Raw genomic sequence first — 12,862 nt, 5'->3', positions numbered from 1 at the left:
AGACAAAAATGCACACAGTATTCCAGATGTGGTCTCTCCAAAGCCCTGTATGATTGTATAAAGACTTCTTTATTCTTGTACTCCAATCCCCATGCATTAAAGGTCAACATGCCATCTGAATTCCTAACTGCTTGCTGTACCTGCATGCTAATTTTCTGCGTTCCTTGTACAAGCACACTCAAGTCTCTCTGAACTTCAACATTTACAAGTTTCACACCTTTTAAAAATATTCTGCTTTTCTAATCTTACAACCCCAAAGTGATTAACCTCACCCTTCCTCACATTATACTCCATTGGCCATCTTGTTGTCCACTCATTTCACCCGTCTATATCTCTTTGCAGCCTGTGTCCTCCACACAGCTTATCTTTCCACCTAGCTTTGTATCATCTGCAAACGTAGATGCATTGCTCTTTGTCTCTTCATCTAAGTCATTAATATATTATAAATAGCTGAGGCCCAGTACTTGCAGTACTCCACTATTCACAGCCTGCCAACTTGAAAATGCCCAATTTATGTCCACTATTTGCCTCCCATCCATTAAGCAATCCTCTATCCATGCTAATACATTACCCTCAAATCCACGAGCGCTTATCATACCTATCAACCTCTTTTGTGGCATCTTATTGAATGCCTTTTGGAAATCCAGGTATGCTACATCTGCTGGTTCCCCTTTATCTACCCTACTAGTTACATCTTCAAAAAACTGTAATAGTTTTGCCAAACAGGATTTCCCTTTTGAAGAATCATGTTGACTTTGTCTGATCATACTATGATTTTCAAAGTGCACTGTGGTATACTTGATGACGTTAACCACCTGCTATAAACAGCTTCTACACATTGAAAAAATGTGGCTGAACTCCTAGGGCGGAATTTTACAGAGGCAACTGGAGGTCTCAGATGCTGACTAGAGAGCCGATATGACACTTATAGGCAAGCCTGCTGTAACTTGTGCCACTCATGCACTTAACAGGCCAGTGGCAGGTCTTGCCTGGGATTAAGTCCCACTTGTCAAGGGCCTTCCCGCAACAGATTTAATTGGGATAGAGGTAGGAAAGTGGCGGGGTTCACAACAGCCACTCTCCCTCCTGACTAAGTGCCCCCCTGCCACCAAGCTTGCCACAGAGGAGGGGCAAAAGATTCCAGGCACAGCCCTCCATAAGATTATGGTTGGATTATGGTTACCCCATAACCAGTGATTAAACCAGACCTTCATATTTATGCTAGGAGTTCAAGTGGTACTGCATCTCAATATTCTGAATCAAGCAAGACGTCCACTGACTATTTCTCTTGCTTGTGGATGACTGGGAGTCTCAAAGTAACTCTTCCCTTGTATTTGAAACTCATATAAGTAGCAGAGAACAACTTTGCAAATGTTTTTGTACTCCCAACAACTACAAGAATTAATATTATGAGCCATCTGTTCTTCTTATAGTTGCTGCTGGCTGCCTCCTGCTGTTACACTGCCTATGGGTGTATTTCTTTTTTCCTGATTCTATTAGAAAACAAGTAGCACAAGTACAAATTTGGTTTTGCCACTTTATACTCATGCTGACTTTTTTAAAGCTAAGATTAGCAAACAGCCCCTAAAGAATATGGTACAAAAAACACAGTGACTAATCCAGATACACAGAGTCAGCATATGGTAGAGCATCCAGAGCATATGGTGCAGGAATAACAACAATTGGTCACACACACACACACACACACACACACACACACACACACACACACACACACACACACACACACACACACACACACACACACACACACACACACACACACACACACACACAGAACAAGCATGTGATATTATACAACAGAAATAGGGGTTTTATAAAATGGTGACTGGCCCCTACAAAGAGGGCAAGACAACAGCAATGCTATGCAAAACTAACAACTAGGCTTTGCAGGCAGGACAAACCACTAATAGCACAAAAAAAATCTAACTGGTTTTCTTATGAAATTAATTGACAGTAGCCTGTGAAAGCAAAGCAGTGATGGGCAACCCTATAGCACAACTAGCAGCTGCATACAGGGGTGACAATGACTAACAGGAGACATCTGCAAAAAAATACAATCGCTAAAAGTGTCATTCTGATCTGAAAATCTGACAGCTCTTCTTATTTAGGAAGGACTGAAATAATCCCTACTCAGAATTTACATATATCTGTCAAAAAGCACTTCTTTTCTGCCAGTACAGCCAGTAAAAAATAGTTATTAAGTTGCTGCTGCTAAGATCAAAGTGGCAGCTGATCAACTTCAAAGGGGGCAAGAACATATTATGATAGAGCCAAGACTACCCTTACCTGGTGTTACCCTTACTAACAGTACCATCACCTTGGAACTATAAAGCAAATTCAGCAGAGGTCTGCAGGTTATACATTATTCTCTCTTCAAACCTTGTTTTTTTCAAAAATTCTTTCATGGGATGTGGGCATTGCAGACTAGGCCAACATTTATTGTCCATCCCTAATTGCCCTTGAGAAGGTGGTGGTGAGTTGCTTTCCTGAACCAATGCAGCCCATTCGACTTTTCTGTAGGTGTTTGGTACAACTGAGTGGCTTGCTAGGCCGTTTCAGAGGGCAGTTAGGAGCCAACCATATTGCAGTGGGTCCAGAGTCACATGTAGGCCAGATTTCCTTCCCTAAAGGACATTAGTGAACCAGATGGGTTTTTATGACAAATTAATGATAGTTTCATGGCCATTACTGAGACTAGCTTTCAATTCTAAATTTATTAATTAATTGAATTTAAATTCAACCAGCTGCCACCCATGTCCCCAGAGCCTGAGCCTCTGGATTACTCGTCTAGTGACATTAGCATTATACCACAGTTTCCTACTACTCAGGTTGAAAAGGTATAGTACCAACTCTATTTATTTGTTTACATTGAGGCTCAGCATCATAGTCCAGGCTCACTAAAATAGAACCACCGTGGGAGAGTTACAGGAGCTTCTTCAACTGAACTGCATTTCTTGTTCAGCAGTGAAATGACAGTGTTTACCACTAACTTCAAAAAAAGTTGCCCCCAAAGATCCAACCATCTCTGTGGCATGGATTTTCCTTTTGCCAACATCAGTTTGTATCTGGCACCAATTCAAGGGGATCGCCAGATGATCAACAACAGTGATGTCATCAAGCAGGATAAGCAACCATTCACAGGTATTTTCACAGACAGCAAGCCAGGAAGTAAAATGGACTGAATTTTTAAATTTAATTTAAATTTTGTCAAAAGCCAATTAAACGACTGGGATATACACATGGGATCAAAATGCAAGCTGAAATATAAGAAAAACATCAATATGTGAAAATGTTAACTTATCATAATGAAGAAATTTGACAACGCACAAATATAAAATTAGTTTTTCAGGGTCAGTGAGGCTGTTCAGCAATAATTATGAACTAGTCTGTTGCTAAAATGACAGCTGCAACTCATTCAACAAGCTGTAACTCAATCAAGGGTTTTTTTTACATGGCAGCTCATAGCATAAAAGGGCAAGTTTACGTCAGTTCAGTAACTTTTACTTTTTTAAGTCTATGGCACTTCAGTATACTCTATGGGGAAGCTTAGAATCACTGGCGGCAACTTCAGGATTTCCATGTTTAACTGTATAGCTGTGGATACCAGAAGGTGCTGTCAGTTTCAGAGGAGTAATGGTGGCGATCTCTGATAGTTTCGCCATCATGATGACTGTACAATCTGAACTCTTGGGGTTTCAACAGTGGGCAGCTCTCTAGTAATCTGTTAGTTTTTGTAGCTTTTTCACATGCTACACGTCCAACAAAAATGCAACTGTACAGACAGGTAAGTGGCACAACATAGAGTTCAAAATCAGTCTAGAATAATACAATGAATGCCTCCTCATTCTTTTGGCCATAAAGATCCTCTATGAAATAAATTGTGGCAATATCACTTCAGCTGCTCATTGGCACTAGTCGATATCACATAACTATCTATATACAAGCATAAATTGATAATTTGATTCAAGAAAAATATTTATAGGTGCTCTGAGAAATTAATAAATTCATGCTAGTCTTCTGAAATGCAACAATATATTACAATTCTCACCCATTGGTGTTAATCATGCTTTAGATGGACTGCTGTTGGCTGGCTGGTTGGATAATATTAATTTCTTACAGGCTTCCTTATTTGGTGAAAAACAAGAGTGAAGTAGATGAAACATTAGCAGATTCCTATCTCACAATAGGTGCTGTGCAACAAGCATTAACAAGATTGTGCAGGGAAATCTAATAAAAACTTTACAAGGCAGTACATCACACCCTGTTTCAGGAATAGTTGGCAATCAAAGACCCATCTTTGTGAAATGTCATGATTGTTTTATCTTTTCTTTTGCATTTTAAAAATTACCAAAGAAAATTTTTATTTACATTGAAGTTTTAGATTTTCAGATTAACATACAGTGAAAATGTGGGATTGAAATCCAAACATCTAAATCTAATCTTTTGTATTATGCACCACATATGCATATAAGACAAGAACTGAAAGCCATGATTCCGATAAACCATCATCTCTGTTAACTCTCTTTCTCCCTCTACAGATGCTGCCTGACCTGCTGGGTATTACCAACATTTTCTGTTTTTTTTATTTTGGATTTCCAGCAACTAGAGTATTTTACTTTGTTTTAACTTAAAACCACTGTTTGTGAGTTGAGATTGGAGGAAATAAGTTCATATCAGTCACTCATTGCCATGGACACTACATAGTTTACTCTGGGTTGACTCGGAGTTGAACCTTCAGAACCTGCTAGTCTCCATTCTGCAGTGTGTTGCCCACTCCCACCCTATCCAGTATTCAGTCTCCCATTTTCCTTTCGCCAATACTTGTTTTTGTACAGCATTCTCTTTACATCCATGGCTTTTGTTGCGTGTGAAACAGTCATGTGTAAATTAAGCCAAAATCTCCTGCATTCCGAAGTGCCATTGTGACAGATGTACTAGTTTCCAAAAATACACAGGAAGTTGAAATTTCCTCCTGTTGGAAAATAGGGCTACTTCAGACACTTTTACCCTTTCAATGACTAAGTTGTAGTGTTAACATGTGTCTTAAACACAGACCAAAGATTTTATTCAAGTTTTTCAACTGCAAGGTCCAAGGGGAGGATAGGCAGGTGGTCTTGCATGTAAATATGGAGTAAATAAAAGTTAATCTGAAGAGCCATTTCTTTCCACTATTGTCAGAGGGTCATTAGAAAAATTATTTACTCAACATGTCGGGCTTCTACCCTGGGAATAACTTGGATAGAACTAGTGCAGGGTGAACTTTGCACACTCCTGTGGCCCATGCTGCTGACCCGGGTAGATTATCCTGTACAACCAATTTAAGTACTGTTGGGTGTGATTTCTGGCTGATTCTAGGAATCAGCCTGTGAGTGGGGGGAGAGAGCATGTTACAACTGCAGGCCTTGGGTACGTACATCAACAACTACCTCTAGGTAACTGAAGAAGGTGGGCAATTTTTGAAACATTTTAAATTTAGTACATTAGTACCAACACCAGACTGCAGCGGCTCGAGAATGCAGCTCAGCACCACCTTCTCAAGGACAATTTGGGATGAGCAATAAAAGCCCCCTTACCAACAATGCTCTCATCCCATGATAGAATATAAAAAAAAATGCAATGTATTGCGCTGCTTAGGATTTTTAAATTACCTGTCTCCTTGGCGACTTCGAATCCTGGAATGTAATTTCTTAGGTGTAATGAAAGAAAATGCATGCGATGATGAATTTTATTCATTGACATCAAATTTATTTACATCCAACTAAATATCACTTCTACAGAAAATCGCATAAGTATGTGAGGAGGTGACAGGATTCCCTAATTTCCCTCTCCTGACCACAATAGTAAAGAAGAATGATGAAGGGGAGGAAAGTCTAAGCTGTTGATTTATTTACTGAATAATACAGCATAAAGTTTTTTACAATGTTATATAGCTCAAGTCATGAGATGGCAAGAATTTCTATAGCTTCAAATGTAGGCTCTATATCTGTGTCACACAACCACGGGCTCTCAGCTTCATCATTGTTTATTTAACTTTAACCGAGCGTCTAAAATTCTCTTTGTAATTTTCATTAAGTTTTCACCTGTAGACATAAAAATATGTAGACTTCCTGCATAACAAGTGACACTTCAATTGTACATCATTGGCTGTGAAGCACTTTGGAATATCCTGGGGATGTGAAAGACGCTCTTAAGTCTTTCTTAATATAGAACTCATATCTGAATTAAAACAAACAAAATCAAAAAACACTTCTTTGTGTGATTATTCATTACCTTCAGTTTTTTTTTAAACTTAATATCTACAAGGACAAAATACTGCTGCAGAGGCTTTTGGAGGCAAGTCTTCAGAATAATTCAGATTATACAATGGAAAGCCCACAACCATTCTGTCTGTAGATTGGGAGCACTAGGTTGAGAGGGATCAAAGTCATATCTTTCCACTAACCGGGGCAAAAATCCTGCTGCCGGTCTTTCTCCTGAAGACCGGCATACACTGTCAGGCATCCACCACAAGGCTACTAGAAATTTGTAATTTGTAATCTGTAAAGAATTAAATAATCTGATCTTGACAAGGTAGCAATTACTGCGAAAACAATGTAAATGGTAATGCATACACACAGAGGTCCAGTCACTCTGCACAGGAGTGCATTCAGAGTTAGCAAACTGAGCATGATGCATTTATTTGCCCTTGTATTGCCAGATTTTATAATGGAACAGTAAATGTGACGTTGTGCCTATTCAACTGGCATATGTAGCACCAACTGTACTAAAACAGTCAGTTAATACTACTTTAGTTTATAATCTTGCTCTCAGTTCATTTTCACGTTCAGCTTTGAATGTTCTTAGGGTAGAAATTTATCTCAGGTGGTGGTGGATCGACCGCCCACCCGTCATATGCAGTCAATGGAACCGAATATCAAATACTGCATACATTGGGTGGTCAATCCGTTTACTGCCTGTTTTGCACCACTGCCCGAGATGAATTTCTAGCCCTTTCATTGCTGACAGTTTTCTTCCATTGCTGGATGTAAAAGGTTTGTGTGATAAAACACTCAATAAACTGTAGAGGCAGTGTGAGGTGGCCATTTGAAAAGCAAATAGGATTTAGATTGTATTGTTAGTACCACAGCATACAAAACAAACAGTATCATACTTGGATTATATAAGGCTCTATTATGAAGTAATGTGCCCAGTTTTGGTTCTTGCACATGGTGAAGGATATGCAACTCTCAAGAAGGTGCAGAGGTGGGTGACAAGGATGTTACTCACCTTTCAAATACTTTCATTAAAACAAATGGGCTCCAACAATTAGTTTGGAGAAACTCAGACTTGAAAATGATATGAAGAAGGTCTTTAAAATGATGAAGCATAGGGATACAGTTCAGGTAGGTGGGTTACTTAAAATGGAATCGGAAAATAGGACAAGACTCATGCCAAACACATTCATAGATAAAGGAATCTCTGGAATGAAGTGCAACAACATGCATAAGAGTAGGCCATTTGGTCCTTTGAGCCTGCTCTGCCATTTGATAAGATTCAATGCCCGATCTGATTGTGGCCTTAAATCCACTTTCCTGCCTGTTTTCAATAACTCTTAACTCCCTTGCCAATCAAAAATCAGTCTAACTCAGCCTTGAATATATTCAATGACACAGCCTTTCTGGGGAACAGAATTCCAAGGACTAATGACTCTCTGAAGGAAGAAATTTCTCCTCTCCATCTTAAATGGGAGACCTGTTATTTTTAAATTATGCCCCTCATTCTAAATTTTCCCTACGAGGGGAAACATCCTCTCAGCATCCACCCGGTCAAACCTCCCTCAGAATCTCATACACTTTCTTCTAAACTCCAATGAATATAGGCATAACCTGCTCAACCTTTCCTTATAAGACAAGCTCTTCGTCCCAGGAATCATCTGAGTGAACCTTCTCTGAATTGCTTCCAATGCAAGAATATCCCTCCTTAAGTAAGGAGACCAAAATTTTACAAAGTTCTCCAGATGCAGTCTCATCAATGCCCTGTCTAGCTGTAGTGGAAGACATCTCTACTTTTATACTCCAGCCCCCTTGCAATAAAGGCCAACATTCCATTTGCCTTCCTCATTAATTGTTATACCTGCATGCTAACTTTTTGTGATTCATGTATAGGGACATCCAGATCTCTCTGTCTGCAGTCAACCTCCATTTAAATAATATTCTGCTTTTCTATTCTTCCTGCCAAAGTGGACAACCTCACATTTTCCCACATGATACTCCATTTGTCAATTTTTGCCCACTCAATTTATCATTCCACATCCCTTTGTATCCTTCTCATAACTTGCTTTCCTACCTACCTTTATATCATCAGCAAATCTGGCTACCATACAGTCTATCCTTTCATGCAAGTCATTAATATAGATTGTAAATAGTTGAGGCCCTAGTACTGACCTCTGTGGCACTGCACTTGTTAGAGTTCTCTGAACTGAAAATGACCCATTTATCCCGACTCTCCGTTTCCTGTTTGTTAGCCAATCCTCTTTCCATGCTAATATATCACCCTCAACACCATGAGCTCTTACCTTGTGCAGTAACCTTTCACATGACACCTTATCGAATGTCTTTTAGTAGTCCAAATACACACTACATCTACTGGTTCCACTTTATCCACCCTGTGTGTTATATCCTCAGATTTGTCAAACATGATTTCCCCCTCACAAAACCACATTGATTCTACCTGATTGTATTATGATGTTTCTTTTTTAATTGTCCTGCTATAACTTCCTTAAAAATGGATTCTAGTATTTTCCTAATGACAGGTGTTAGACTAACTGGCCTATAGTTTGCTGCTTCTTGTCTCCCTCTTTTCGTGAATAGTGGTGTTGCATTTGTGGCTTTCCAATCTGCTGGGACCTTTTCAGAATCTAGGCAGGTTTGGAAGATTATAACCAATGCATCCACTATCTCTGCAGCCACTTCCTTTAAGACCCAAGGATGCAGTCCATCGTGTCCAGGGTGCTTGTCAGCCCTTAGTCCTATTGCTTTTCCTAGTAATTGGTGATTGTGATTGTTTTAAGTTCCTCTCTCCCTTTTGCCCTCTGCTTTTCTACTATTCTTAGGATGGTTTTCGTGTTTTCTACTGTGAAGGCAGATACAAAATGCGATAAGGAGTCATTACCATACTTTAACTGGGTACTTCACAATTTACTGAGGCAGTAGATTTCCAGTAATGGGGTGGTGGTGGGGCGAGGTGGGGGGGGGGGGGGGGGGGGGGTTGGTGGTTATGTGACTAGTTAATTGCAATTATGAGGGGCATGGGCAACCATGATCTCCCTAAACTGATTTTGGGAAGCTGAAAAGTTTTTGCTCAGTCACAGGTTTGTTTTCCCTTTTTTTACCCCTTCCAGGAGGTAGAATGATTAAGGATAGGGTGCACATGGATGCACCATGACTGAATTGGGCAGATTTTACATTGTGTTGTTGTCCTTTTTTAATATGTTCATACCAATTAGTAATTTAATTTAGAGTTATGAGTGCTGTTGGACATGAAAATTCATATTGTTAAAGTGGGCTTTGCTTTTCTAAGTTTAATGTTAAGACATATGTTTTCGAGCAAAGAGAATTTTACTTTGTGTCTGGTCCATGGTATATCTCACTCAGGAAAACTTGATGTGACTGCTGGGTGCCAAAATAGAGAAGTGTTCCATTCCCCAATAGAGCTTTCACACTTTGGGACAAAATATATACTTCTTTAAAACTAACCTTCTGAATTAATGCAGTTTACACTTTCAGAAATGTTGCACTTTGGGATGCAACTCATTTTAGTGCTGTCTCATGAATTTAATGTAAGCATCGAATGCACTCTGCACTGAATTCAGACTTCAGTCAATAGTAAAACATAACAAAGAAACAATATAATTTCTAACAATTCAAAATAATTCTTATATACTTAGCTGTACATAATTCAAAATATACAAATTAAATTCATATCAACTAATGTAAATGGTTAAATGCTACTGACTGGGACTAGTCTGTTCTTTCAATTCTAATTTTATATGGAGTGATATTCAAATAACCTTATGCCTGTGGCATCATCACAAATTGTACATCAGCATCGAAATTTAAAACCATCAGAATGGTGATCGCAATTCAATTATCTTCTGCTGCAAAGGGCATGTGGCCAATTTGAACTCAAGATTGATCAACATAATGATAAGTCAATCCAGATTGATCATGTAAACAAACATGGGCTTTCAGTGCTGAAACCCAACAGTAACTGATTGATCATGAACCTTACCAGGTTCTGCTAGTGTCATTGAACAAAAAGAAAAAGGCGGTGTTGGTCAAAGAGAGTAAGGTCTGTTTATGGGCTTCATCCTTCTTTTCGGTTCCAAATAAAATGTGAGTTTATACTAGCCAAAGCTAATATTGAAAGATGCTGAGTTTCTCTGTGCAATTAAAACATATTTCTGCCACAGACTGCATTCATGAGATTGTCTGAAAAGATCTGTACAATCCAGAGCTTCTGTAAATGCCACAAGTATATCAATTTGGTTAACAGTGGATACTTTAATTTACGATCCAAAAATTAGTCAACCGAAAACTACGAACCTGTTAGAGATGCACTTTTTGATGCAAGCATGCTACCGTTATTAGAGATACCATTAAAAACAATTCAAAATACTGAATCATAGAGCTACAGTTATTAATAATTTAAAAACTCACCCAATAACAACGCGATCAAGCGGATAGGAAGGTTGTTCATTTTTGCTGAAGGTTTGCTTTCAATTGTTTAAACAATGCCTCTGTTTATAATCAGGCTACAGCTTGGTCTCTCTCGCAAGTGCTCTTTGCTTCTAATCCTAAATCACTGAGGATCCCGGCTTGAGCCTTGACCCTTCAGTGCCTCCATGGTGTGCGCCGTTGCTGGAAAAAGAGAAATCGCCGGAGTTGAAAGGTACTAAGCACCAGTGTTTCTACAGTAAGTGATGTTCTGCTATCCAGGTGAGGGCTGTGTTTGGACGAGGTTACAGCCAGGTGTGTTCAAAGCTTCTCACACCCTCTTTCTAACCCTCAAGCTTCTCACTTCATTTGAGCAGCTGCTTAGCTGAGCTGGGAACACACAAGCACTCTGGCTATAGGCTGGAGTGGACTGGTTTGAATGATGGGATCCGCCCAGGAGCTGCGAGAGAGGGATCCAATTACACAGCATCAGTGGAGGAGAATGGGCTGGAGCCTGACGTCAAAGTGTGGGTGGGAATGTGGGCTGTACAAGTCCTGTGAAAATGAGAGAGTGAGGGGGATCAGAGATCGACAAACAGAAGTACTGTATAGTGAGGGGAGAATGGAGAGAAACAGAACAAAGAGTCATGGAGAAGCCATTAAACAAAACCGATGGGGAAAAGCAGAGAAAGATAGAAGGGACGGAGAACCAAATTTCTAACAGCAGAGAGGGACAAAGGAATCTGGACCGAATGTGGTGCAATGAGCTGTGCTGTGCTATCTTAAAAAAGGATTGCTAAAAAGAACAAGGAAAGGAAAATAAAGACTGAAAAACTGACACCTTTACTGGCGCTACTTACTTGGATCTGAGCTAAATGTGAATTACATGTAATCCTGTTCCAAACCTGTTCAAATCATAATGCATATGGAACCTTATTATGCTGAAAGCACAATGATAGTGTATATAATGCATAGACCGATAGATGGTTAATTACCATTAATTTTTCGGCCTTCTTAGCTGTGTTGGATGCATTGGTCCCTTCTGCCTAACTCTTATTTTTCCTATAACTTTCAATGCTCTATTTTTAGAAGGGTCAATACATCTTAATCAAATCTGAATAATACCTGAAACTGTCTAAATCCTAACTGAGCCCCTTGTGTGGAGATATTGGCCCCAGGGAAGAATCTTTTCACTGTGTCTGTTTGCTTGATTGAGCCCTGACATGATATTGAGAGTGAAGAGCGAATAAGGTCATTTACCTGGTTTTGGACAGGACAGTTTTGAGCTTTTAACTGACGATCACTAAGATGTAAACTGAGAAGTCTCTTTTTTTCAAACTTGGTACATTTTGTCCTCTCACTTTTCTGCCTCATTATTATTATTGAGGTTACTAAGGCATTCAATAAACTTTAATCATTAGCAAAGAAAATCATGAACCCATTCCCTGTCCGTTTCTATCCCTGCCTGGTTTTGGATTTGGCAAAAGATGATATCAGCCAAGCAAAAATACACTAGACTGATCCCTTCTAGCCCACTGGGAGAGGGCTGAATGACTTTATAGTGTATATCCACCTGTATATTCTCTGATAGCCCAAACTTCAGGGCATTATTTTGTATATTTTTCAGTAAATTTCAGTTAGGATTCAGGTTATTTGTTGGATAAGTTTTAGTCAGACTTTTCTAAAACTTGATTTAAAGATATTCCATACTCACCTTGCCTTGGTGGCATTTTCGTATCCGAATGGATTGATGAATGTTAGACTCAAAATGAAAGTTTTCGTTCCTTTAGTTAGTCTCAAATTTTATAAGTAATTCTGATAGATTTTTTAAACCTTCTGCCTGCCACCCCAGAAAAGAGGAAAGACATTTCAAAAGCAGCTCAAAATTAAGTAGAGTGGATAGGTTACTATCAGTCTACCTTAATTGTTTAGTTTAGTTTTGGAGATAAAAAGTGGAGAAATCTGAGCTTCCTGCTGGCTGAATGAGCAAATAAATGCGTGTGGTGCTGAACCATATAAGACCATAAGACGTAGGAGCAGAGGTGTACAAAGTACACCCGAGGACACCCAAGTGCCCTTTCTAATCCCACCTTCCTGCACCCAGCCCATAACCCTGCAGCTAACTGGCCCATCGATTCTGCTCC

At 39.3% G+C, this 12,862-nt stretch overlaps 1 protein-coding gene across 1 annotated transcript in view; it reads right to left on the bottom strand.

Annotated features, from left to right (window-relative positions):
• Nucleotides 1-11,115, bottom strand: part of LOC121290839 (immunoglobulin superfamily member 3-like) — a 191,575-nt gene extending 180,460 nt beyond the window's left edge. Inside the window, exon 1 of the mRNA XM_041211828.1 lies at nucleotides 10,722-11,115. Within this exon, the coding sequence (XP_041067762.1) occupies nucleotides 10,722-10,761 (40 nt within the window). The 5' untranslated portion in view covers nucleotides 10,762-11,115. The remainder of the gene's footprint in view (nucleotides 1-10,721) is intronic.
• Nucleotides 11,116-12,862: the final 1,747 nt, after the last annotated feature.

Source organism: Carcharodon carcharias, chromosome 18 (assembly GCF_017639515.1).
Source record: "Carcharodon carcharias isolate sCarCar2 chromosome 18, sCarCar2.pri, whole genome shotgun sequence".
NCBI classification, from domain to species: domain Eukaryota; kingdom Metazoa; phylum Chordata; class Chondrichthyes; order Lamniformes; family Lamnidae; genus Carcharodon; species Carcharodon carcharias.
Note: the sequence above shows the minus strand (reverse complement) of the source record. Positions and strands in the feature narration are given on the sequence as shown.